We start from the raw sequence: 27,763 nt of genomic DNA, 5'->3' as shown, positions 1-27,763 counted from the left end.
TGTAATCTTCAAGTGGGGATGGTGGGGAAGCCTCTATCCCATGTGAGTTGTGAATATTGGGGAGTTATGATCATAGTGGGTGCTAGCTAATTAATCAATGTGTGCAACAGAGGTGAGTAAGTAAGTTGTTCTACCTAACCGGTCTATTCTAACATGTAGGTGGTGTGGCTAAGAGAAAAATAAGTACTCTCACGTTGGTGTTGCGTAACCGCCAGATGCCAACTAGCTGCCAGTTTTAAAGCCAGTTGTGTAGTGCCTGGGCACTGGATGTAGTTGGTTGTGCAAGGCAGTGGAGGGAAGAAAAGATCAAAATCAGTGTTCAGGATACAGTTGAAATTCCCCCCCAGAAGCCACAGGACACTCGGTATCCAGTGGGATAATGTCTCAGACGGACAAGGTAGGAACGAGGCTTGTCCCTTTACAAACGCCTCGCATCCCTCTGTATCTACAACAACATCATCCGCTGCAAAGGGCACCCCTGGTCTGACTCATATTAGTATGCCCCTGGCATTGGAGGAGAAAACGTTAGTGTGAGCCATGTATTCGATGAAGGAGGGCAGTGGTCAGTCACAACGTGGTCAGCCACAACGCAGAGGGCAGGATGCCAACTCATGAACAGTGTTAGTGTCATATGGGTGTGAGCAATGGGGTTGGGCTCCATAAAACAGAAAAATGTAACTGAAAAGAAAACCAAAATAAAAGCAATGAATACTATCAAAGCAGAGTGGCAATATGTCTCTGCCCATACTGCTGAAGTGTGCAAGTCAAAAACGGCAACACAAACAATGAAGGGAGCAAGGAGGGAAGGCTTGACGACCAGAGATGAGGCAGCCCATATGATCAGAATGTACGTGTACCAGCTAGGGTGATTGTGCAATTACCTATCAGAGCACCATGGCTGGGTACAAAGTAAGTACATTGCGGTAGCAAGACATAACAAGTAAATGCAGAAAGAGTTTGTTCTAATGCCAGCTGTAAAGGAAGAGAGGTCAGGAGATGTACAGGTAAATCTACACTAAGTATCAGTTGTTATAAGACTGTAAGGCGAGTCACAAAAGGCTCTGCAGTGTGCGGATCAGCTAATGTCAACAGCCATCTATGGGGCACATCATGGGGGACCACTGAATCAGCCCCAGAAGGCCATGTAGCTGAGGAGCTGTCATCGCTGAGGGACTGGGTAGAGCTATCATAGGATTCTGAGTTCTGAGTAACTTCATGGATCATAGCTGCTATCGTAGAGCTTGACTCCTTTCTAGTAATCACTTTAGGTTTGGGACAAATCTGGGCTGAGAGGAGTGATGCGGTTGGCGGAGGCATCCATGACAGCGTCTCCCAGCAGAGTCGCTAGGTATTGTTGTCTCAGTTGTGGCTAAATGAGAGCTGGCAAGACCTGTTGACTCCAGCCAGTCCCAAGTGTCTCCCAGTGATTCAGAAAAGTGTGTTGACCCCTCAGCGATAACACGTAGACCTGCAGGGAAAAGGACATTTAACAGTCAAAAAGGAAATTCTTTGCTGTTGCACTGCCAAGGTGTAGTCCAGGAAGACCATAATGCATGCATTATCGACTATAATGTCTCGAAGTTTCAGTTTTTCTCATAAGATGGAGACTGTGACAATAATGAAGCAGGCGGAACAGTAGTGGTCTAGCATTGGAGCCGGGTAAGGGCTTACCCTCTGGAATGCAATGGGCTTAATCAATTGAGAAGAACTGGGAGAGTGCAGTTGGAGGAAGTAGGCCACGTATCCAGCTCTCCACATAGGCAACTGTATTTTGCCCTTTGCCCTCAGGGAGGCCAACCAAGTGGATATTGTTTGTCCTAGCGTGATCCTCTGCGTCTTCTGCCCTGCACTCCAGAATATGCACACGATCCATTAGTGCCTTCAGTGACAATTCCACTTCCAGGGACTTCGGTTGGAGGTCGGCATGAGGTTTTTTCCTGCGGTATGGACCTTGTCAACTAGTTTGCGTGATCCGTGTGCAGCAGCATGACGTCTGCCACTACCTTGTTAATCTTTCTTTCTAGGGATACTCTGGTGTTTTGTAGAGAGGCCCCAGTTCTGTCAATAGCCTCCAAGACAGTGTCTAGCTTATTCCAAATGGATGTGGGAGGGCCTGGGAGATCCGAAGCGCCAGGGTCGCCAGCCGCCATGTCCATAGCAGCAGATGGTTGTGGAGGTACGTTCTGAGTGCCTGAGCATAGACAACCCATGTTGGTTGATATATGTGTGGATTCTAGGAGGGGAGTTCCAGGTCTCGCACCAGTGGGCCTGCTTGCCGATGGCTGCAGACCCTACAGACATCACAGCACCAGCAGCCCAGAGTGTCCAGCGTGCAACAGGAGGGGTGCCAGCTCTGGTATAATGAAGAGGGCAGTGATGTGAATCCATGTAAGATGTATCATGTTCAGTGGAGGCGGCCACACAGGTTATGGCAAGCCAACTGGTGTAGGGCTAATGCAGATAAGATATGATGGTGGTGTGGCCACTGTGGATCATGGCATCTGTGCCAGCTTGCCATGTAGGAGGCCCTGCTTGCTTGCACTTTTGAGTTTGATGCGGTGCCACAGCACAAGTAGCCCTGTGTGTCCTTGTGTCTTTTGCCTACATGTAGATATATGACTGAGTCAAGGCCACTGTAGACCACAGTTCTGTACCAGGTTACTTTGTCGGAGGGATCGCTTGCTTGCACCTTTGAGTGCAATGGGGTGCTGCAGCACAAGCAGCCCGCCATGTTCTGGTGTCCTCTGCCTATGATTTCCCTCAACAAAGGTGCCAATTATATGTGGGGTGGGAGGGTCTAGGATGTGTCTCCCAGCAGTCTCTCTGTGTGCCAGTTGACTTAGGGTGGTCATTTTGATCAGGCACAAGCAAGGGAGGGGGTGATCAATGAGGGATGGTCACAGTGCGCACAAGGCTCTTGTGGGGCAATGCCCTTCCTGTGTCAGACTCCCCTGGATGCCCCCCAGTCAGTTGCCCCTCGATTTCAGCTGCAGAGAGTTAACGTACAGGCTGCTGGATGGCTATGCAGAGGGCCAATAGGGGGGCAGCTCCCAGCCGACTGGGACTCCCGGGTGCACGCAGTATTAGAGTGGACAGCGCACAGCACACATGAGAGCAGAGCAGTGCCCGGTGCCGTGGGATACACGCACTAGGGGCAGTGCTGTGTTAGGCCTTGGTTCCCAGCGACAGTCCCATTAGGGTAATGACGTTGTTTCTCACAGCTGGCACCTGTGGCATCGTAGGGGAGGAAGTAGTGGCCTCACCGATGCCAGGTGGTGCAGAGAGAGTGATTAGTGGAGACTCATTTTCTGATGCCAGGCAGTAGGCAGGATTTAAGGCGGATAAATGGGGTTGCACAGCGGTGCCTCGTTATAGTGCATCCACACACCCTTTCTCTTTGATGTCATCATGTCACTCATTCATGTATCTGTCCTTTGGAGGAGAGTGACTTCTTTCATGCGCCATGCCCAGCAAGTGTAAGTTGAGAGGAAGCCGGACCTGTCTACCCACTTCTGCCAGCTCAAGAGCATTTCATCACCGACCTTTATAAGTCTAAGCAGCTGTGCTTCACTTCTGCACTCACCCCGGAATTGCCATGTGGAGTATCTGATCAGTATCAAGGGAGAGGACATTGTTCTCGTGTCCACTGACACCACGAGCACCAGCGGTTTTATCAAAATGAAGGAAGGTGGATCATCCCCCTTAGACACGGACCCTAATGTACCATGAGGATTTCAGCAGCTCTGTAATCAAAAGAATTGGGGGTACGCTCTTCTTACACAGAGCCCTTAACACTACGTGGGCCCCCAATATCCTCATTAAGTTGAAGCTGCATGGAGCAGAGAGAGTGCTCAATTAACAAGCTGAAGATAAGGCGGACGGGTGGTATTATTGTTACTTAGAATTTGTAAAATTATGTAGTTATATGGAATTCTCAGGGCCAGGCCTATAGAGCACACTGATTGAGAGAGGCTGATGCAGTGAACTGAGCCATATGCTTTGGCTTTATATAATGAACAGCAGGTCTATTCTTCAAGAGTCACAACCTTCAGGCTTAAGTGGCCTTTGGATTAAGTACAGTTTACAAGCTCATGTTTCACAGCTGAGCTAACCATCATGTAAGAATCATTTTAGGTGCAGAACTATACATGACGTTTCAAAATCCCCATAACACACGGCATAGTTATTCCTGAAGAGATATGAAATGCACAAACATTGTGTTGAGTCAAGAGTTTCCACACATATAGTGATGCTATTGCTTCAGACCCAAGACCTGTCCAACAAATGACATCATCGATAAATGTTGTATCTGTGAACATAGTCATGTTTCACAATACTCATATTTTACAGGTTGATATCACACATAAAAGAGCTATCTCTTAAGTGACAACTTAGAAGCTTTTGCCTCAGAAAGCAGAGCTGTCATTACGTGCAAACACAATTACAGTGCAAATAGGCTGTGGCAGAGCTGCCGACTTGAGGGCTGGGGAACCAGGTTTGAGTCTTGACGTCTGATCACCATCCTGGGGTTCTGGGCAGATCACTTCCTGGTGCCTACTAAAAATGAATGTGTCCTTGTGTAGTGTAAACGGTGCTTAGATGAAGTGGATCAATACCTTCAGGTCGAATTTACACTTGATAAAACTGCAACAACAAAAAATTGCATTACTCTCTAACACATTCAGTTTTAGGTCTCGGCTATACAGAGCATGACCTGTCTTTTTGGCCCGTGTTGAGTTCAGTATCTCACTCTTCCTGCAACAGAGAAAAAACACTGACGTGGCTATGTCATATTGCTTTTTCTGTGACTTTCAGCCATGCTGAGCAGCAGATGTTCTGGTATACAGTTTGGATAAAAGACATTTATATTGACAACGCCAATTGCTGAGATCTATTGGCTTGGTGCTTGGTCTTTAATGTATTAAATTGTTAAGTACTGTGTTGATGTGATACACTGATGTGTGTTGATGTGCTTGTTAAACAAAATAATCAGACAGCACCACCAAGTGGTATACTGTTATTGCATCGGCACAAAATAAGCCCTGGATAGTAGGAAAAGTAATCAAGCAATCTTGAACTACCTTTTTACATATTTTGTCTTCTACTTGATGCTGCTTTTCTCCCCATTTCTGTGGTATCTACCTACAGATTGGAAATCAGATGTAGGCCCTTTTGCTCACACTTCATTTTGAATACTCTTCAGCCTACATCCCTGTCATTGAGCAAAACCCAGTGAAAACAATGTATGTATTGCAAAATGAGGCAATGGTATATGATGATATATTGTGGCTCAGAGCAGTGTCCAGTCCTGCTGCTAAGTATCCATAAGTCAGAAAAAGCATTAGCAAGGCTAGTAGATCTCACCTTTTCAACATATTGGCTTTACCAATGTGTTAGATCTGGCATCCTTCGTGTGGTTTTCCCCCTAACCTTTTGCCATCAGACCTCCTATTTGTGCTTACTTTGTTTTTGCTCTGCACACTTTACCACTGCTAACCAATGGTAAAGTGCCTGTGCTCTCTCCTTAAAGCATGGTAACATTGATTTATACCCAATTGGCATATTTAATATGTATATAAGTCCCTAGTAAAGTGCACTATATGCTCCCAGGACCTGTAAATTAGATGCTACTGGTGACCTGCAGCACTGATTGTGCCACCAATTTAAGTAGCACTTTAAACATGTCTCTTGTCTACCATTGCAGAGCCTGTGTGTGCAGTTTAAACTGCAACTTCAGCCTCACAAAAAAAACTTTTGCCAGGCCCAAACCTTCCTTTTTAACATGTATAAGTCATCCAAAAGGTACAGCTCCACGGACAGGGTGCAGTGTATTTAAAACAAGTTGGACACCCTTTTCAGTTTCACATGTCCTGGTAGAGGAAGAACTCCTAAATTTGTTTTTCATCAGTGCAAGGCCTAACTCTCCCATAACATTGGGATTACCTTATTACGTTGTATAAGTGTAATTCCCACATTGGAAAAGGTAATTGATTCATGTTTGGTGTCTCTGGAGTCCTAATTTATGGCAAAGTCAGGTTTTAAATTATAATTCTGAAAATGCCACTTTTAGGAAGTTGATATTTTCTTGCCTTAGCCGTTTGGTGCCTCTAGCCCATCTCTGGGTCACATGACTGTGTGTGGGTGGCAGTTGGGCTTTTTGTATTCCTCCTAGACAGCTACACAATGGGAGCTTAGGTGTGACTAGATGGGCCACCAGTGGCACAATGGTAGGTAAGAGCTTGGCATAGCCCCTTGTATGCTGGAATGGACTGTGTCCTGCCTTCACATAAAGGGCTATATACCCTCCTGTAGATAGTATGTAACCAGGGCTAGTAAGGCAGGGTGTTTGTGTACTTCAAAGGTATGCCTTCAGAAACTTCTACCCACTTCAAAGGCACATCTGTGCAAAAAAAAAAAAAAAAGGTCCTCAGACGACACCACTTCTGCACACTTTGGCCCTTTGGATACACTACAAGTAAGGACTGCTGTGCTGCTACAAGGACTGCCACTCTGCTGTACTGCTGCTCTAAGGGAACTGCTGCCCTGCTGTAATTATCTGCTGCCTTCTTGCCTGAGGAAGAACAACTGGACCTACAACTTCATATTGAACCCAGAGTGACTCCAAGGGCTAGCCTCCCGATCATAGCCTCAGGGACATAAGTCTTCCCAACCAGCTCCTAGACCTAGCTGCAGCGAGTTCTTGACCCCCAACTGGTTCCCCTCAGGTCCTGGACCCCATGGTGTGGCTCAGGGGGCACTTAAATCAAGCTTTTGGGCTCTTTCAACTGCAAACTGTCCTGTTCACACTGAGACTGTGCTGCTCGCATGAAAATTCAGCAGGAGCCGCCGCCAGCCGGCCTCTTCGCACAGCAGCATCGATTTTTCACGGGTGACTGTCCACACTAAGCTCCACCCTGCCTTCCTTGATGCTAATCTTGCTCTACTCACCACCCACACCGCTCTCCTTGCAACTCACTTCAATGCAAAGGAGACTCTTGGCACAAAACCTGAGAAGGTAAAGCTTCAGTGGGACTAACCTGGAACTGTATCTAACATATGCTCCTTCGATGTCTGACAGAACTTTTGACTTTGACCCAGTCCAGCATGACCAGATAGCTACAATTTGGTGCCTTATACTTTTAGCTGCTTTCACTTTATTGTTTAAAAATGTATATCTCTGGTTCTACTGATTGGAGTTTTGTTTGATCTTGTTTTATTTATTACAATTTGCTCTATTTGTGTGGGATACCTTTTGTGAGATGTTTTCACTGTTTAGTGTGTGAAGTGTTGCACAAATACTTTACACATTGCCTCTAAGTTAAGCCTGACTGCGCTGTGCCAGGCTACCAGGGTGTTGCTGCTTGACCGGGGCTTCCACCCCTGACAACCAGTGACCTACTTCTTCCAAAATGGTTTTGTTGAATTGGTAAAAGGAAAAGAAGCCCAAAGACTTGTATGTCTGAATGTATTGTGCACATACACATTATGGTCCAGTGTGCCAACTTGTGTGGCATGACGTGGCAGCCATTTATTTTCTGTTTAACATTTCCAGATGGCAGTATCACTTTGAGCGGGAAATAAAAATAAATAATTCAATCATGCATAAAAGCGCTTAGTAAAAACTGTACAGCCAGTTTTACAAGTCTGCTAAAGGCAGCTGCTGCCAAACAAAATAAAATATTGCTCATACTGCAGATGTCTCTATATGCTGCTTTGAAACTTATGTAGTACTTCCCTCACTCTTGTGTACAAGGTGGGAAGATGATGAGCCACTCTAGAGCTATAGTTGGTTAGTTCAGTTCAATATGTGAGGCTGAAGGCATGATGCCTTTAGCATTATGTTGTAAATTGAACCAGACAAGCACATCTCTACAGCAGCTCTTCTTCCTGTCTTATACGAGTGAGGGAAGCCCTACATAAATATATATGTATTTTTATTTTTATTTTCTTTTTTTTAATGAAGGATTGCGATTGGGGATGGTGCAGCAGCTGGAAGGGAAGTGAATGCAGTGGTGCAATGGGGGAGAAGGAAATTAAACAAAATAAAAAAGGAGAGTTTAGGGGAGCAGTGGGTGATCCTGAGTGGAGATAGGAAGGGGCAAAATGGTGTCCTTGGAGGATATTTATGGTGGGGTTAACAGGAGAGAGCAGAAAACACATGTACTTTCTTGGAGTGCTTAAAAAAAAAAATACATAGTTCCCTCATTGTGATTAGTGGAAAGATACAAGTGATCCAGTCAGAGGAATGGTAAAGAAGCTATGCTCCTGGATAGGGACAAACATGAGTAGTGGAAAGAAAGCTGTCTAATAAGAAGCAAGCCTATAATTGACTAGGAGGCCAACCAGAGATAATCTACGGGCTAGCCCAAAGCTCACTGCAAGTTTGGTATGGTCCACAAGAAGTCTTTTGACAACAGACTGCTAAAAGCGGACTGTAGGTGAGACCTAATTGGGGGAAGCCGTACGAAACATGAGTCGGATAAAGGTGACGGCTTTGTTCCACAAGAAGACGGAGGTGAAAATTTAGGTGACTTTCATGCACTTTTCAGTATACCTACAGTATGGTCCAAAATACTAGGACCCTCGCTCATGGTGATAGGCTAAGTGTTTTTTTTTTTTTTTCCATGAATGTTTGGAAGTCAGTTGTTATACAATCATAGGACTGAGTATGAGGACAGAAGAATTTCAGAAATGTCAGAAATGGGGGCAGGGGGACTGGGTCCATCCACACTGTCAGAGACTGTTGGACCAATTCCTAGCTCACAGTGACTCACCTAAACCCCTAACCTTAATGAGGTAGGTGATTATGGCAACTTGAACATGACACTGACACCAAGGAAGTTGTGGAAACAGATCTCACCCTTTTGTTGTATTACTCGTGCATGCCCAGGCAAAACACATGAGAGATATGAGAAGTTTTCATTACATTTATTGAAACATTTGTAATCTTGCATAGAGAGAATAAGATGCAACAATTGGGCAGATGAAACAAAACAAAGTAACCAGCATTATGAACCAGGTAAAGAGGATGAATAAATCAACAATGGTAAATAATAATTTCTAGGTGCTCCTACATAATCCTAAAACTATACTGAGAGCACAGTGGGTGTAATCTGCCTCTGCCCAATCTAAGGATGTAGCCTTAGCCTCATACCCGGCAACTGTTAGGAGTCAGCCAGTTGTGTGGATATCAATCCCTTCAGGAAGCTGGATGATTAGTGCCAGCAGAGCTACATGTTGAGCACAACATTCATCCCAGGGCGGTGGTGGCTGGACTGCCTCTTCTGGGTCAGTGCACCACTAGTATAATAAAAGTGACACTGTCTTAGAAACACAGCTTTGATGTCTATATGTTAGGCGATGTCTTCTGAATGGGCAACTCCAGCGCTAGGATATTGTGTACTGTGTTCTTAGCCTTGAAGAGAATGTATTGGTTACATGTCGAGAAAATGCTAACTACAACAACTTGTACAGTATATTCCTAGAATGACATCATGCAATTGAAGAGTGTAAATGTCACTACTAAAAAGCACTGCAGTTGGAACATGTGAAGTATAAAACAAGGTTAAATTAGAGAATCATTGTGGGTCCAAGAGGGCCACACCACACAGTTATGTTATATATTATGTAATTGGTATTTATAAAGTAGACAAAACCCAAGGGTATCAAGGCGCTAGCAGAAACGCGCACAAGGTGGAAAGACGCCATTTCTTTCAAAGCTATTCTGGGTGAAAAGACACGTTTTCAGCTGTTTTTTAAAAATAGAAAAAATGTCCTCCTCTGCCGTATTGAATGGCAGGGCGTTCCATACCTTGGCAGCTGCCACTGAGAAGGCCCTTCCTCCCCCTCTGGCTCTGCGAAATCAGTCCACTATCACGCTGACTCCTGATATTTTGTACATGTGAATCTTCAGATAATGTCTGTGCTGATCTGCTTTTACGGCATCTTTGGTACGGTTTAGAGTTTGTTTTTATTTTAAAATGTTCTTACCTTTTTTTAATGTTTTCTTTACAGTGCGCAATCAGTTGGACTCCTCTGTGCAGAGAGGGGGGCTGGATCAGAAACACTTAAGTACTGTGGGTATTGTAAAGAACATTTAATCCAACTGGTAAGAACAGCTGTAAGAATGATTATACTTTAAAGGCTGCAATTATGTTAAGTTTCACCATTTTATTTTGATTTTTGATGATCTCTATTTATGTAGTGTGTTTGCTTTTATGCAGTTTCTTGGATCTGAAAATCACATAAGTATCACGTTTACCAAGATCAAAGGCTTTTTGGGCAATGCCAAAGTATGAAATGTGGAGACGTAAAACCTGTCTAATGAGGCCTTGGTGGGTTATTTATGAAACTATCATCCAACAAAATTAAAATACAATAAGATTGCCAGTTACATTTTTACTGCCATGGATAATCAAATTTCTCCAATGAAAAACTGCTTCTTGCTTTAATAGGCAATATAAGTTGCTTATTTTGAAATTACAATAGCATGTTGGGGGTCACTGCTGCCAAATGTATTGAGAAATGTTTTATACGTATTATTGAAGATAACATTTCCAGGACATTTTGAAATTGAAAAGGCTCATCATATTCTCTCACCTCAGAAAGCTACTCAGTCTGGACTCAGGCCACTCATGTTTAAAGGGCACTCTCATCTTGTACTCATCAGAAAAGCTGCAAGACCAATTCCCTTCTTAATGGTGGAGGGTAACAAACTCATTATTCATTGAGACTTTGCAGAAAACTGTGGCCCTCTCTAAGCAATTTTTAGCTCTCTGAGCCAGACTGAAACACTCCTGCTTCAAATATGGTCTTGTCAAACCATTGACAATGCAGAGCTTGAAAATTGATGCCTTCAAATCTATATCTCCACTGAATTTGATTGCATACAGGGACCAATGTGATCCTGTTAAATTCCTTTAACGCTTTAGAAAGCCTTAACAACATCACTATCCCCATCATTCCTTGTGTCTTTTCGCAATAACATGTTACTTTTGCCTGTGGTGTCTTGCATCTCTGTTCCTCAGTGTTCTATTTCTTTTCTGTCCATGTTAGGAGCTTTCAGTGTTGTATTTGTTTTACTCGTCTGTTTGCATGGAATACTAGTTTCTCCAATTTCATATAATGTTTCTATATACTTTTTTCCTTTCTAATGTATCTTGTTCCTAGCTAACCAGTATTGTGTAAAAATGGGCAAATGAATGTAAATATTTTACAACATCCTAGTAAGAGGCAGACATTTTAGCTTATTTGTATATGATTGATTGATATAGTTTTTCCACAATAGCGTCTGTTGACAATAACAATATAGCTAATAAGACTAAAGAATAGATTGCCACTTCTGTTCCATCAGCATCAATAGAACTAAAAAAAAAAAGTGTTGGCATTCTTTTCTTGTAAATTACAATTCAGCTTTCCTAACCATGTCAATGATTAAAATGGAAGATTTGACTGTGCTCAAATTCTATATGCTATATCTGCTTTTTACCTAGTCAATATTTATGATTCTATACATGGAGGTCTTATGTTTTTAAAGAGAATGTTCCTAAGAAGTTAAGATTCACAAAGTTCATCTTATTCTTGATCACAAATTATTTGAAGTTACATTTCGTCCTATAGGATCTCTGCTTTATTTACAGTCTTTTTTGCAAACAAAAGTTTGTTGATCATTGGAGACATACCTATCCAACAACTGAAGAATTCACTTTTTTCCAAGGCTGCCAGTGTCATAATTCTAGAATTCATAAAATGCTTATTTCTAGAAATATTGGCATATGATTTCTGGTCCCAGGATTGAACCATTTGATGCCTTAATTCCTACTTTGGAGAACTTCTTTACTCTTTTTACGAAATAGAGAATGAATATGAACATTGTATTAAAGTATGATAATTCTAATAAACTCCTGTTAACTAGCTCTAATTATTTCAGTAACATTACAACTGAGGGAGCGCTACTTAAAAAAATAATTGGGGTGCCTTTAGGCTTCTGTAAGTGGGGCACTGTACTCATTATGACACACAATATATTTTTTTTATTCCAGAGTTTCAACTTTCAAAAATTTATATCCTCAAACGACCAAACAAAAATATAAACTCCAAAAACTCACAAATGGATACAATTCCTTTCTTAGTAAAACAGCTGATATTCATATTCTAATGTAAAAGCTAATTATCATTTAGTACCAATTAATCTGATGGTATTTTTGCTCCTTATTTACGAATTAAAAACAAATAAAGAATGAGTAAATCTGCTGGTATATTAGTATTGTCTGTTACTAAAGGTGCTTGCTAGTGATATAGCCAAAGAATAAAGGTCATTCTGTTCTACACGGTCTGAAAATCCTCTAAATATTCAAGAAGCTTTCTTGATAATATTTTGCTAGAATGCAATTTACCTCAGTGGAGGATTTTTTGAACCTCCTACAAGCCTAGGGAAGTTTACTGCAGCCGTTAATATGTTGACCTTGAAGGAGTCTCCTGGTGGTATCCTGGCTGAATTTCATAAATCATTCCAAACACAAATTTCATGTTTCACTTTTGTTGTTCTGTGGCTTAGCAAAAATGTATGTTTCCTTTAGCGAAGTAATATTTGTTTTACCTAAGCCTTAGACAGACCATCTTCATATTTCTAATTATCAGCCTATATCACCTATAAATCAGGATTATAAAATGTGTGCCAAAATACCGTGTAGGATGATGGCTTGGTGCGTGGTGGGTACCTATGATACTTATACCAGGCTGAGGTATCCCTTTTTAGTGTAGTGTAGTCAGTGTCTAGCCAGGCTCTCTCTATAGGTAGCTATGTATGAGCAGCCAAGGCTTATATAGGAGACATACAAAGCTCATGAAATATCACTGGAGTCACACTTAGTACTTACACACATAAAAGAAAACACTCAGTGTTACAAAAATATAGGTACTCTATAATGGTGACACAAATACCAAAAATACCATAGAGGCTATACTCCCTTAGGAGGTACGTAATGCACAAGTTATATGCACTAGTATGCAGAAATAGGCATAACAGTTAGAAAACCGTGTAATTAGTGAAAATCAAAATAAGGGAGAAATAGGCCTAAGGGGAGAACAAACCATATAATAAAAAATGGAATGCGAAAGTCGGTGCCCCACCTAGGTAACTGTAGTGTGTAGAGTGGAGCTTGGACTACTACGAAAGGCCAAAGGTAAGTACCACAACCCACCCCAGCAACCATGAAATCAGGAGTAAATCACAGTACGTTTCCCAGAACACGCACAAAGAAGTAAAGAAGAATATTGCAAAACCCAGAAGAGACTGCAAGACACCAACAGTGGATTCCTGAACAAGATGACCTGTGGAAGAAATGGGGGGGGGGGGGGGGGGGGGGACAAGTCCAAGAAGCACATCAGAGTCTAGTAAGGGCGGGAGCCCCCTACCCACCAGGATGAAGGTGCAAGAAGTGAACCACCGGTGAAGAAGAAGCATCAGCACTGCACCCAAGAAGACAAGGTTGGGTTCCTGGAGGATGCAGGTGATGTCCCACGCCGGATGGAGGATTGCAATCTGGTTTGCATCTTTCTGTTCCGCCAACTAGCCTCGGCACATGCAAAACTCGCGGAAAGTGGAGCTTCCGGGGACCAAAAAGGACCAGGTGGATTCTACCTAGGAGGAGGAGTCAGAGGGGGCCCTCCGCGACACAGAGCTCACAGAACCCCAGGCAGCGCCCACAGGACAGGACAGGCAAGTCACAGCAGAGGCCCACGCAGCACTACCAGAAAGGCTCCCATGCCACCGGAGAACCACTCGGGGAACTGTGCGTCACAGGAAGGAGTGAGCTTTAAGATGCCTGAAGATCTTGTGGAAAGGATGCCAACAAGCCTTGACAGCTGCAAAGTACACGGTGCATGGGGGTACTGTCCTGCGTGGGCAGGCAAAGGCTTACCTCCACCCAAGTTGGACAGCTGGAAGAGAGGACCGCTGGGGCCACTTCAGTCCACCACCCATGATGCAGGATCTACGCAACTCAGCAGGAGAGGGGGTCCATGCAGCCGGTCGTCCTCGCAGCCTTCTTTCTTCTGATGCAGGTTGAAGATGGGCTGTCCTAAGAGGATGCACAACCGGGAAAATGTTGCAGTAGCTGGAAGGAGCCAGAGATACAACGTTGCAGAATACATCTTGCTTCTTTGTTGCAGCTTTTAGTGTCCTGAAGAGTCCAGATACAGTTCCTTTGATCAGAAGTCGCAGTGGAGGGTGCAGAGGATTCCTGCTGGAGTCTTGCAATCCGAATCTGAGGAACCACCCAAAGGAGAGACCCTAAATAGCCCTGAAATGGTGATTAGTCACCTAGCTGAGTGACCACCTATCAGGAGGGTCTCTAATGTCACCAGCTGGCACTGGCCACTCAGATGCTCCCAGAGTTCCCTGCCTACCTAGAATTCAAGATGGCGAAACCCAGGGACCCCCTGGAGGAGCTCTGAGCACCACCCCTGGGGAGGTGATGGACAGGGAAGTGGTCACTCTCCTTTCTTTTGTCCAGTTTTGCACCACAGCAGGGACTTGGGGTCCCTGAACCGGTGTAGATTGGTTTATGCAAGGAGGGCTCCAAATGGGTCCTTCAAAGAATTTCCAGTGGCTTGGGAAGGCTCCCCCTCCCAAGCCTGTAACACCTATTTCCAAAGGGAGAGGGTGTACCATCCCTCTCCCAAAGGAAATCCTTTATTCTGCCTTCCTGGGCTCAAGCTTTTCAAGCAATGGGAGGGCAGAAACCTGCCTGGAAGGTGGCAGCAGCTTGGGCTTCCTGGAAACCCTCAGAAGGTTGAAATGGCAATTCTGGGGGTCCTCTAATGAGCCCCGAGAGTGCATGGAATCATACAACCAATGCTTGCAAAAGCCTTGGGGTATGATTTCAACATGTTTGATACCAAACATGTATGTGTTTGGAGTAAACATTATGTAGCTGGACGTAGGTAGTGACCTATGTCCAGTATGTGCGTAAAAATGGTGTTCCCGCACTCACGAAGTCCAGGAAAATGGAGCTGGAGTTCATGGGGGCACCTCTGCTAGTGCAGGGGTGCCCTCACACACAGGTACTTGGCACCCTGCCCTCTGGGCTGGAAGGCTTGCTATAGGGGAGACTTATAAGTGACCTGGTGTAGTGAAAGGGTGCTTGCACCTTTTCACGCAGGTTGAAATGGCAGTCCTGCAGATCCCTTTGCTTGGGCTCCCTATGGGTGGCAAAGTATATGCTGCAGCCCAGAGGGATCCCCTGGAACCTCAGTGCCCTGGGTACCATATACTAGGGACTTATAATGGGGCACCAGTGTGCCAATTGTGGGTGAAATACAGAATTTTGGGAGGGGGAGCATAATCACTGGGGTCCTGGTTAGCAGGATCCCAGTGAACACAGTCAAACACTGACATCAGGAAGAAAAAGGGGGTAACCATGCTAAGAAAGAGGGTACTTTCCTACATATTGGCAACTACATTAACTCCAGTTCTGCATTCTATTATGCAACCTGACGAAACAGGCGTTATGAAAGGTAGTCTGGTAGTCTGGTCTCTAATCATACAAGTCATTATTTATCATGTTCTTTATTTTATTGACAGTATGAAGTCTTATCTTGTTAGATGGCAGTTTTGATTTAAATAAATGCTGTCTTTCCACTTTGGCCTCCATTTATTTTCACATGTGATTAAGCATTGTATGCTTCTCCATATACAGAAATCTGTTACTGTTTTTCTTTACACTACCTTTAATGTTTATAGAGGGTTAGGCAAGGTTGGTTCCTTTCCCTCTCCAGTTTTTATTAGTTAATGTACAATTGTTAATAACTCAAATAAAAGCATCATGATTAGAGAGAGTGTTAAAAGCTTCAGCATGTGGTTATGATTATTATTATTTATCTGTGAGACTTCTAGCTGCAGATTCCTTGTCTTAGAATTTTCCCCAGGCACTGGACTTGATCCAGAAATTTTCATTCAGTACTCCCCTGAGCGCTGGTAGATGGTGCTGTTCGGCTTAGCGTCGTCCATGCCGGAAGTGATGTGCACAGTGCCTATATACACTCCACTCCAGCGCGCTGATGTCAGTTCTTTTCTTTACGCCCCACCAGCGCCGATCCAGAGAGACCTATACCCATTCATTTTTTGACTGACATTGTGGCAAAGGTTTTTTGAACTTTTCACCTCTTGTTGTGTCAGCGATACCCGTAAAAGCGAACAGGCTTTAAACCGTGTGGTGCCGGTCACAAGCAGCTGTCTGTGACCGGCCCTTATTTGGTTTGCCTATGGTGTTTGTAGCTAGACCATTATTCCAAGACCTGTGAGGACTGCCGCATCATAAATCAGAAGGTGCTGAGGGAATTGTCCCTGAATCTCCTCAACGTCGGACGACTCCAAAATGTTTTCGATCCTGTTTGCCCGGAAGGCCACAGGACTACTTTTGCTGCCATTCCCGATGATGGTAGTCAGGATCCAAGTCGTCGAGTAATTACCATAAGCGTAAGAAGACTAAGAGGTTAAAGCCGATTTTGACTTCCCTGCACCGGGCCAAGTCATCACCCTTGGCATGGGAATGTTTGCACTCCAGGCCTTGCTCTTTGGTGCAGCCTGTGTAAAGGTCCGCTGGACACCCCTCAGATTTTTGAGCCGGAGCGACCCTCGCCCAAATCAAGGACTTAAATGAGGTTGTGCACCTCATATCAGGGCAGCCCAGCCCCTCTGGGAGCACCTTTAGGCCCCACTGGTGCAGAAGTGACCCCTACTGGTTCTCAGCCAGCAGGTACCCCTTCAGCGCCAGGTGACTTCCATGGATCCGGTGCAGGTTCTAGAGCAGAGTCCTCTGCAAGACTGCAGCATTTTTCAGTGCCCACACCAGTGTCATCACTCATGGTGCCACTGATGCCCCGCAATGGCGCAGGCTCCATAGTCATTCCCTACTCTGACACATAGCCGGATGGGTGTCATCTGACTCCGGCGCTTACCAGTACCATGCCTTCCGAGCTGGAACCATGACCTTTTTCCTTTGACAGGCTTGGAGAGGTTTATGATTGGGAGATGTCAGAGGACCCTTATTGCTGCCATCGTACCCTTGATGACACACATAACTAGTACGAGGAACTGGAAGATGTCAATGGTTTGGACACCTTACCTGACAATGGCCTGGTCTCTCCCCCTATCATGGCTATGGAGGGGGGTGCGTGCTTCATTCACAGTGGTGGTGCAGAGGGCAGCTGAGGTCTTGGACCTTCAGTTGCCCACAGTTGCAATCAAGACAGGGGTGAAGCCCTTACAGATGCCCCCCTTGGAACCTGGTCCAAGCCCTGAACAGAGGCTCTTGTGCGAAGGACAATTGCTTGTCACCATCGGGATGCTTCTGGCGACCCCAGTTTCCTCACCCCGCATCCCAGCCCGTAGGTCTTGGTGATCCAAGCCTCCACTTCCATGATCAATCCTAGCAGGTTCACTTCACTCCTCCAGATAGGAAACACAAAAAGGCTGGATACCCTTCGGTAAGAGGATTTTCTCTTTTACCACACTAACACTGCGGTTGGTAAACACTGCGTGCTATAGGGCCAGCACCAACACACTATGTGGGATTTGGATGTGCAAGTGCTGCCTATGGTCTCTTAGAAGGCCGGAGCCATATTCTTCCTAGATAATTCTGATGGGGGAGATGCTGAAAGTTCTCCGTCAGATGTGTACTTGACGCGACTGATTCGCTGGGCAGGACGATATCATTGACATTGTTACTGAGATGCCACACCTGAATGAAAACTGGTTTCTCAGGGGATGTGCAAGCTTCACTTAATGACATGGCCTTTGATGGGTCTCGCGTCTTTGGTGAGAAGGTGGACTCCGTGTTGGAGTGTTTTAAGAATAGCAGCGCTATGGCCAGAGCTTTTCTGTGGGCCCAAGCCAACCCCAGTCAGGGCTACCAAGTGTCTCTTTTCTCAACCGGTCAGCAAGGCCAACAGACCTCCCAGCCTTTTTGTGGCCATAGATGCGATCCCGCACAGACCACATGGGACCACTAGCCCAGCCAGAGGTCAGGTCAGTCTTCCTGCATCCCCTGTCCTGCAGCCTCCAAACTCCTTTAGTTTGCCCTTATTCCAGCACAGATACCCAGATGGGGAGAGGAATCGGCCATCACCTGCCTCGGTGAAAGTCAATAACAAATAGGTTTTGTAAATCGCCCAGGAAGGCTTCTCCATCCCCTCTATGTAACCCCACCAGTCGTGCCATCCACTTATGACCAGCTAGTGGAGAACAATCTTTCCTTGACCAAAGGAGCCATTGAGAGGTCAGAAGTAGATTGTGGTTGCTATTCCCGCTACTTTCTGGTGCCCAAAAAGGAAGGAGATCTTTGTCCTGTCCTAGACCTGCACATTTTCAACTTCTACCTGAAAAATGAGAAGTTCAAGATACTCACCTCAGCTCGGGTTCTGTCTGCCCTCTACCCTGGAGACTGGATGGTAGTGTTGGTCTTGTAGGACACATATTTTCACATCCCCGTCCTGGCTGCAGTTCAAGGTGGGCCAAGAGGACTTTGTTTGCCATACTTCCATTTGACCTCACCAATGCCCCTCTGGTGTTCACAAAAGTGTTGGTGGTTGTTGCAGCACATCTGCGGAGGTCAAGGGTTACAGTCTTCCTTTACCTCGAAGATTGGCTGTTGAAGGTGGTCTTGCTCTCTGTAGTCGCTTTCCACCTCAAGACTGCGGCAGACTACTGGGGTTCACTATCGATGTGACAGTCACACCTGACTCCCTCTCAGATGCTCTCTTTCATTGGGGTTGTTCTGGGCCAGTGCAGTTTTAGGCATATTCTACCAAATCCAAAATATTCAGGGATTGATACCAATGTTTCAGCCTCTATCTTCGATTTCTGTGAGGCTGACTCTGAGGCTGTTGGGCCTCATGGCTTCTTGCATCTTTCTTGTGACACATACCTGATGACATATGACAACTCTTCAGTGGGACTTGAAGTTCCATGGGCACAGCATAAAGGGAAACTCTCCGACCTGGTTCAGATCTCAAAGGGAACTATGAAAAACCTGCAGTAGTGGCTGACAAACCGTGATTGAGTCAGTGGCAGACACCTCTCTCTTCCCCAGCCAGAGCTGACTGTAGTGACAAAGGCTTGGGCGACCATCTGGGAGATAAGAAGACTCTGGTCTCCAGACTTGACATCAGCCTGCAGGAGCTCCAGGCAATCAGGTTGGCATTAAATGCCTTTCTTCGTTAGATCAAGGATAGGCTAGTACAGGTGTTCACAGACAGCATCACTGCCACATGGTACTTCAACAAACAGTGCAGGCTGGGGTCGTTGATGGTTTATCAAAAGGTCCTGCACCTCCGGATATGTCTGGAAGATCGGGCATTTCCCTGATGATTCAGCACCTGGTGGGCTCATTAAACATCAGGGCAGACAAACTTAGCCGTCGATGCCTGGTGGATCTCGAATGGAGTTTCATTATGATGATGGTGTAAAGTCTCTCTCAAAAGTGGAGAGAGCCCTAGTTAGATCTGTTCGCCACAACCGAGACTGTGCAGTGTTAACAGTTTTGTGCACTGGTTTCCAAGGTGAGACTCGCTCAGTGACTTTTTTTCTCCTCAAGTGGTCCTCCTGCCTCCGATACTCCTTTCTGCCTATACCACTCCTGCCCAGAAGTCTGATGTAGATCAGGAATGACTGGACTCAAGTCATTCTTGTGGCTCTGAATTAGGCACAGAAAGTCTAGTATTCTAAGCTTGACCATTGGGCCTTGGCTCTGGCTGCCTCTTTAGGAGGATCTTCTGTCGCAGCAGCAGGGCAGGGTCCTGCACTCAAACCTGCGCTCCACCTTCATGATTTGAGATTGAGTAGTGACAGTTGACAGCTTTCGACCTTCCTCCAGAAGTCTATGATGTTATTCTGGCATCTCGGTGTCCCTCCACCAAGACAGTATACCCCGGATGTTGGTACAAGTTTGTGGCATGGTATGCATCCAAGAATACTGATCTCTTTGTGCCCTTATCCTAAGTTTTATTGTTTATTCTAGCTCTGGCCCAGCAGGGCTCTGCTCTGGGCACTGTTAAGGGTTACTTGGCTGCCATTTTAGCGTTCTTGAGGTTGGCGGACCAACCATTTGTGTTAAAGTCACCTGCTGTGTCTCAAAGGTCTCCAGCACATGTTCCCTCCCAGGCAAATCATCGTGCCCCAGTGGGTTCTTGACCTGGTCTTGACTTTTCTTGTGTGAGCCTTCCAAGCCACTACACAGCTACTGACTTGTCCTGCTTATCATCAATAGAGATTTTCTGGATCTATGCTTCCATTCTCAGGAAGGTTGTGACACCTTTTCATGTAGGTCAGAACATCACCTTGCCTACATCCTTTTCTCCGTCTCACCCTTATAAAGAAAAAGAGACCCCATCACCTAGACCCAAGAATAACATTAATATTCTACCTCTCTCAAAAATGTTCGAGGTGGACAATCAATTCTTTGTAGGGTTTCTCAGGGCTAAGAAAGAAAAAGCTGTGCAAAAAAGGACCATCTCACGATGGATAGTTCTCTGCATAAGGATATGCTACACACTGGCCAGAAAGCAATCCTGTAGGGCTGAGTGTTCAGTCTACCAGTCCCTGTTGTGGACATCTATCAGGCACTTTGCCTGTTTGGTCCTGCAGGACTTTTTGGTGTAATCTGTATAGCAGCCCTACGTTTTGGGAGGTACTTATTCTAAAGTAAGAAACCTGCAGTTGGAAGTCTCTGTCAGATGAACAATTTAGGTGCCTTTGGTAACGCCTTATCTGGTAGAGACTCTATCTAGCCAAAGATTTGTTACCGACAGACCCTCCCTGTCTACATGCTCTGTGGATTGATTTCAAAGTCACCCTTCTAAGGACCTTAGAACTACAAACTAGTGTGTCGTTAATTCTTGGAGGCCCTGCACATCTACATGGAAATTCACAAAAAGAAACTGATGTCAGGGTGCTGGGGGTGTGCCTATATAGGCACCATACAGTCACTTCATGCTTAAACGACGCAGGACCAAATGACCCCACCTACCGACGCGCAATGGTACTGCTCAAATATTTCCAGATACAGTCTTGCGACTGAAGAGCATTCTAAAGTAAGGACTTGGATACGGTCTGTACCAGATAAGGCCTTACCGAAGTTAAGTAACTTGTTCATTGGTAATCCACCTGCAACAGTCCCTATTATACTTCACCTTATTAACCACTATTCTCAAATTTCTGGATATACATTAAGCATTAGCAAAAACTGATTTCACACCCCTTAAAAGGTCTTTATAATCCTGATATACATGAATTGATGTATTATTTGGTGCTCATTTAACTTAAAATATGTTGGAATTATTCTTTCCAACTCTATTAAATATGAATTAAATTGTGAAAGAACAATTTTAAAAATCAAGGAAAAGATAAGTACATGGCCATCCTTTCACTGAACTTGGTTGGTTTGAATAGCGTCTATTTAGATGGTTTTCACTCCAAAAATGTTGTTTGCTATCCATGCTTCCATTCTTTTTCCATCTTTTTTTATATTTTCAATTCGTTGGATTGTTTATTGGCATAACAAATCTCCCAGTATTCATTATTATGTGTTTATTATTATGTATTAGTTCTAAAACTTTACAAGCTATTATTATTTGAATAGTTTGTATAAATGCTGGTATTTTCTATGTCCAGTACATTTGTCTAGGTGATATGTCTGTCCCCTTTTAAGCGTACAAGATGAGTTTAATATTGCCTCTTCAGGGTTTCATAAATATGAACTGGTGTGCAGCGCTATTCTCAGCACAGATAATATAGTTCTCATACATTGCTAAAATTCCATATTTAGAGCTATGCCATAATATTCACATGGCTGCCACATAGCCTCCAGTAGTATTTGAAATACATATTTTTCCAATGTTATTAACCTTTCTAAAATTAGAGATTCATGGCATTCTGCATGTAACGTTCTACTTAACATAGAGCAGTGGAGAAATGTAAGGCTATACAGTATGTCAGGTTGGTTACATGTCTTGTTATATCAGGCTATTAAGTTTATATTATATACTTGTTCATGGACTCTTGCTAAATTGTTGAAAGCAATATTTCTTTGTACTCCTAATCTGTGCGTAAATGTATTTAGGTTAATTAAAACCATAATCATTTAACGTGTAATACAACATTTCATAATGTAAAACCTTTATAGAGAGCCTTGCCAGTTAGAATAATTGCATTATGTTAAAAATGTTTTTTTTTTGTTTTAAAAAAAGGCTTTTCGAGTATGATTAACCTAATGTGTGACTTTAGCAATGTGCAGGAGGGAGAACAATCGTCTTTGCATCTGTTATGTAAAGCATCAAAAGTTTGTGTTTAACTAGCAACCTGCTCCCAACAGACAGTTTATTGCAACTACCACAGGCATGGTAATTAAAATGCAATACTACAAATTTGCGGCAAGATAAACAGTACTTGTTGTGTAGCTGGTGGGTCTACTTTCTTAGCACTTCTTGGAGATGTAATAATCGCAATCCAACCATAAAGAGACATTTTATAAGTCCACCAGCTGAATTTTCCTGTGTTGTGACAATATAAAAAGCCCTAGGGTGCTCATCCCCCAACTTTTTGCCTTCCTTCCTACACTTTTCTGACACTGTTTGTGCTGGCTGTAGGACTCTGCACACTTTACCACTGCTAACCAGTGCCAAAGTGCATATGCTTTCTCCCTTAAAACATGGTAACATTGGTTCATCCCTAATTGGCATATTTGATTTACTTATAAGTCCCTAGTAAAGTGCATTACATGTACCTAGGGTCTGTAAATTAAAGGCTACTGGTGTGTCTGCAACACTGATTGTGCCACCCACATAGGTAGCCCCTTAACCATGTCTCAGGCCTGCCATTGCAAGGCATGTGTGTGCGGCGTAAGAAGCTGTCTGTCTACATGCTATATAAAAATGAGATAGTGTGCACAGAGTCCAGGGGATCCCCAGAGGCTTAACAGAGGCTAAAGTATATAATACTAATGCTCTCTTTTTTGGTAGTGTGGTCGAGCAATTAGGCTTATCAGAAGGTAGTGCAAAGCATTTGTTGTACACACACAGACAATAAAAGAAGCACACCCTCCATGACTTAACTCCAGACCAATGTTTTTTAAATTTCAAAAATATATTTTCTTAGTTTATCTTTAGAACCACAAGATTCAAGTTGCAGGTAAGTAATTCAATAGATTCAGATTTCACACATTTATCAAAGTACTTTGTTTGAAATCGATAAGTTATACAGTTCTTGAAATATTGGCAATAATCTGTTTTAAAAATGGACACACTGCAATTTTCAGAAACAGTTCCTTGGGGGGAAGAAAAGTTATATTGTTTTACAGGTAAGTACAACACTTACAGTTCCAGTCTCTGGAGGTTTGGAATTCCACAGGTTGGTGTTCAAGTTAACCCCAAACACCCACCATCAGCAACACAGGCTGGCCGGGTGCAGAGGTCAGAGTGTAGGTAAAATTACCATGGGCTCCTGGGGGCACTCGGATTCAGATCTTCAGACAGTACCCGTGACGTCGGAGGGCAGACATGGGGGGTTTAGCGGAGCAGTGGGGGAGGGGGGTCACAAGTAGGCACCAAATATACACCCTCAGCTGTACTAGGGCAGCCAGTTGCAGGGTGCAAACAAGATGTCTGGTCTCCTATGATTCTCTATGAGGGAACCCCGGGGGTCACGCAGAGGCTGCAGGCGAGGTCTAGGAGGCCGTGTCAGGCACACCACCAGTTGGACCGGGAGGAGGGCCACCTGCTGAACATGGTTGCACTTGGAGTCTGTTTCCTTTGGCGTCGGATATCTTCATCTGGAGCTTTCCCGGTCAGGGGGTCCTCGGGATTCCCTCTGTAGGCGTCTTCGTGGAGGGGTGGAGAGGTCAACCCAGGGTGGGCACTTGCTTGGAATCGCATAGGAATACTCTCTAGCTGGTTGGGCCACCTGGCCCGGGCCGTGGGCCTCATTTGTAGAGTGGTTAAGACTCACGTATTTGGAGTGAGGTTAGATTCCTTTGTTGTTGGTTTCTTCTTGGACAGGGCCACTGTCCACTGGAGTTTTTGGTCCTTTTGGGTGCAGCGCAGTCCTCGAACTTGGCAGAGGTCACTGTTCCCGCTGGATCTGTCGCTGTTCTTTGCAGGTTCTTTGAAGCAGTAGACAGGCCGGTAGGGCTGGTGCCAAATAAGTTGTCATCTTCCTTCTTCTCTGCTGGTGGTTTCAGCTATGCAATCCTTCTCGTCAGGTTGCCAGGAATCTGACAACTTGGGTTCAGGGAGGTCCTTAAATCCTGGATTTAGGTGTGTTTTAGGGGTCAGAGGGCAGTAGCCAACGGCTACTGTCCCTGAGGGTGGCTACACCCTGACTGTACCCACTCCCTCTGGGGAGTGGGTCACAAACCTAATCCTATTGGTCCCTGTCCTCCAAACCAAGATTGAGGATTCTGCAGGGAGGGGGTCACCTCAGCTCCAGACACCTTAGGGCTGGTCCTGGCTGGGGTGGTCATGCCTCCCTGTTTTCCCTAAATTTCCCACCTGACTTGCCAGCAGAAGTGGGGCTTTGTCCAGGGGGTGGCCAGCTGCACTAGCTGGAGTGCCCTGGGGCACTGTAATCCGAAGCTTGAGCCTTTTAGGCTAAACACCAGGTGTTAAAGTTGCTGTAGGGGGGAGGTGTGGAGCACCTCCAAACACGACAGGCTTTGTTTCTGACCACAAAGTGCAGAAAGACTCTCACCCCATGTGGTTGGAAACTTGTCTGAAAGTGGCAGGCTGGCACAGACCAGTGTGTCCCACACTAGCAGCTTCGCTAACATACAAGAGGCATCTCTAAGATGCCCTTTGTGTGCATTTTTTCAATAAATCCCACACTAGCATCATTGTGGGTTTTTTTATGCTGAGAAGTTTGATACCAAACTTCCCAGTATTTAGTGAAGCCATTATGGAGCTGTAAAGTTCGTAATGACAAACTCCCAGACCATATACTTCTTATGTCTAAGAATGGACTTAGGCATTGTAGGGGCATATTGCTCATGCAGCTATGCCCTCACCTGTTCTATAGTGCACCATGCCTTAGGGCTGTAAGGACTGCTAGAGTGTCGACTTACCTATGCCACAGGCAGTAGTTTGTGGTCATGGCACCCTGAAAAGGGTGCCATGTCGACTTAGTCTTTTTCTTCCCAGCAGCACACACAAGCTGCAAGACAGTGTACCTGTGATTGGTGAGAGGTCCCATAGCGTGGCATAATACATGCTGCAGCCCTTAGGGACCTTCCCTATTGCCAATTGTGGAAGCAAAGGTACAGATTTTGGGAAAGAACACTGGTGCTGGGGCCTGGTTAGCAGGATCCCAGCACACTTTCAATCAAAGTTGGCATCAACACTAGGCAAAACGTATTGGGGGGGGGGGGGGGAACCATGCCAACAGTGGCACTTTCCTACATGCCGTTTCACTGACACTTCGACTTGGCATTTAAAAGTACTTGCCAATCCTTAAACTCCCCTTTTTCTACTTTTAAAGCACCCCTAAGATAGGTCCTAGGTAACCCATAGGGCAGGGTGCTCTGTAGGTAAAATACAGGACATGCACATATGCACATAGAGTCTAGGGGATGGCTTCCACACTGGTTTTGGAGGGGGCATTGTGCGCAGTTATCTTCATCCTGGGAAGGATGCGGTGAGTGGATGGCTTCTCCACTGTTTCTGGAGGGGGCATTGTGCCCAGTGAGCTTCATCCTGGGAGGATCGGGTGAGTCGATGACTTCTTCCACTGGTTCTGGAGGGGGCATTGTGACCTGTGATACAGATCTTGGGAAGTGCAAGCTCACAGTCTCTCACCTGGGTGTCAGACCCACTGGATTTGCAGGGGCCAGGCCACACAACAGCCCATGGATGCAGGACTACACACTGTCCGCCGGCGGTGACGGCTTCTCAGTGGTGGCAGTGGTGGTGCTGGTGTCAGTGCTAGCAGTGGTGGGGGAGGCTCAGGCCCTTTCCCTGAAGCCTCGGACAGCTACCCACTCGGGCCGCTGCTGCTGGCAGTGGGGAGGGGAGGCTTCAGCCCTTCCCCTGCAGCCTCGGATAGCTGCCCACTCAGGCTTCTGGCAGTGGTGCTGGTGGCGGTGCTCGCAGTGGTGTGGGGGAGGCTCCAGCCCTTCCCCTGCAGCCTCGGACGGCTGTCCACTTGGGATGCTGCTGCTGGCAGTGGTGCTGGTGGCTGTGCTGGCAATGGTGGGGGGAGACTCCAGCCCATCCCCTGCAGCCTCGGACGGCTGACCTACCATGGTTGGTGGTGGGGGCTCCGACTGAGTCCCAGCACCAGGCCTCTTGTCCTTTTTGCCTGCTGGTGCAGGCCCCTTGCTCTTCCTGCCAGCAGCTTGGGATGGCTCCTTGCTCCTCTTGGCAGCAACTGGGGACTGCTCCTTGCCCTTCCTATTACCAGCTGGGGGTGCCTCCTTGCCCGTCTTTGCAGCAGCTGGGGGTGCCTCCTTTCCCTTCTTTGCAGCAGCTGGGGGTGCCTCCTTGCCCTTCCTTGCAGCACTTGGTGCAGGCACCCTATCATTGTGGCTTCCTGGTGCCCAGGTTCCTCTCCCGCCTGGTGTAGCTGTGGATACTGCTGTGCCCCTGGAATGGGTGGCTTAGTTGCTTGCCTGGGTTCTGACCACCCTGGCCTGGCCTGACATGAGGGATGGGGTGGGGGAGGGCTAGGGAAGAGGTCAAAGGTGGCGAGGAAAAGCTTCTTGGGGACATTGGGGCGGGAAGAGGTAGATGGTCTGGGAGTGGAGGTAGAGGGAGTGGTTGTAGGAGGTGTCTGTCTGCTGTGTTTGGGTGCTGGTGCATGGACTGGATGCTGTTGTGAGGTGGATGGCTGTTTGGTGTCTGAGTGCTTGTGTTTGTGTACTTTGGGAGGAGGGGGCACGGCCAAAGTGGGAGAGGACACAGGGGATGTGTTCATGGATGTGGGGGTTGTGACTGCCAGTGAGGGGCGTGTGCTGATAGGTGTGCTGGTGATGGGGGTAGTGGATGAGGATGTAGTGCATGCAGGTGTGAGTGTAGATGTAACTGGGAGGGAGGTGGACAACGAGGAGGAGGGGCCATAGTGAATGTTGGTATGTCTGCATTTGGATGGTGTTTGTGTGAGTGCCTGTGGGATGAAGTGTGGTGCTTGTGTTTGCCATGTGCACTCTTTGTGTGTTGTCCTGGGTGCATGCTCATCTGACTGTGCTTGGGATAGGTTGGGGTTGAGGGGAATGGGATTGGGTAGAGGAAGTTGGAGTGGGGAGGCTAGAAACGGGGACAATGGCTGCCATCAGAGAGGAGGCCATAGCCTGGATTGATCTCTGTTGGGCCTCCATGCCAGTGTGAATGCCCTCCAGGAATGCATTTGTCTGTTGCAATTGGGCTGCTAGCCCCTGGATGGCATTCACAATGGTTGACTGCCCAACAGAGCTGGATCACAGGAGGTCAATAGCCTCCTCACTCAGGGTGGCAGGGCTAACTGGGACAGCCCTGAGGTGCCTGAGGCGAAAGAGATGCCTATCCTCCTGGGTCAGCGGGCATGGGAAACACGCTGAGGGGCTGCTGGGAGGGCAGTGCTGGTACGGGGGTGGCGCCTGTAGCTGGGGTGGGCACAGAGGTGTCCGCCACCACCAGGGAGCTTCCATCGGAGGAGGAATCCATGTCAGTACTGTCCCCTCCAATCTCCGCCGTGATGCTCTCCTCGCCCTCCATCCCACTGGTACCCTCACCGTCGGTG

General features: G+C 46.0%; 1 protein-coding gene across 1 annotated transcript in view; it reads left to right on the top strand.

Annotated features, from left to right (window-relative positions):
• The window catches only part of LOC138259929 (uncharacterized), a 430,741-nt gene extending 420,443 nt beyond the window's left edge, over window positions 1–10,298 (top strand). Inside the window, exons 6-7 of the mRNA XM_069207921.1 lie at window positions 10,015–10,108; window positions 10,224–10,298. Of these exons, the coding sequence (XP_069064022.1) occupies window positions 10,015–10,108; window positions 10,224–10,298 (169 nt within the window). The remainder of the gene's footprint in view (window positions 1–10,014; window positions 10,109–10,223) is intronic.
• The last annotated feature ends 17,465 nt before the right edge of the window (window positions 10,299–27,763 follow it).

Source organism: Pleurodeles waltl, chromosome 2_1 (genome assembly GCF_031143425.1).
Source record: "Pleurodeles waltl isolate 20211129_DDA chromosome 2_1, aPleWal1.hap1.20221129, whole genome shotgun sequence".
Taxonomy (NCBI): Eukaryota; Metazoa; Chordata; class Amphibia; order Caudata; family Salamandridae; genus Pleurodeles; species Pleurodeles waltl.
The sequence above is the reverse complement of the archived record's forward strand: the minus strand, read 5'-3'. Positions and strand labels throughout refer to the sequence as shown.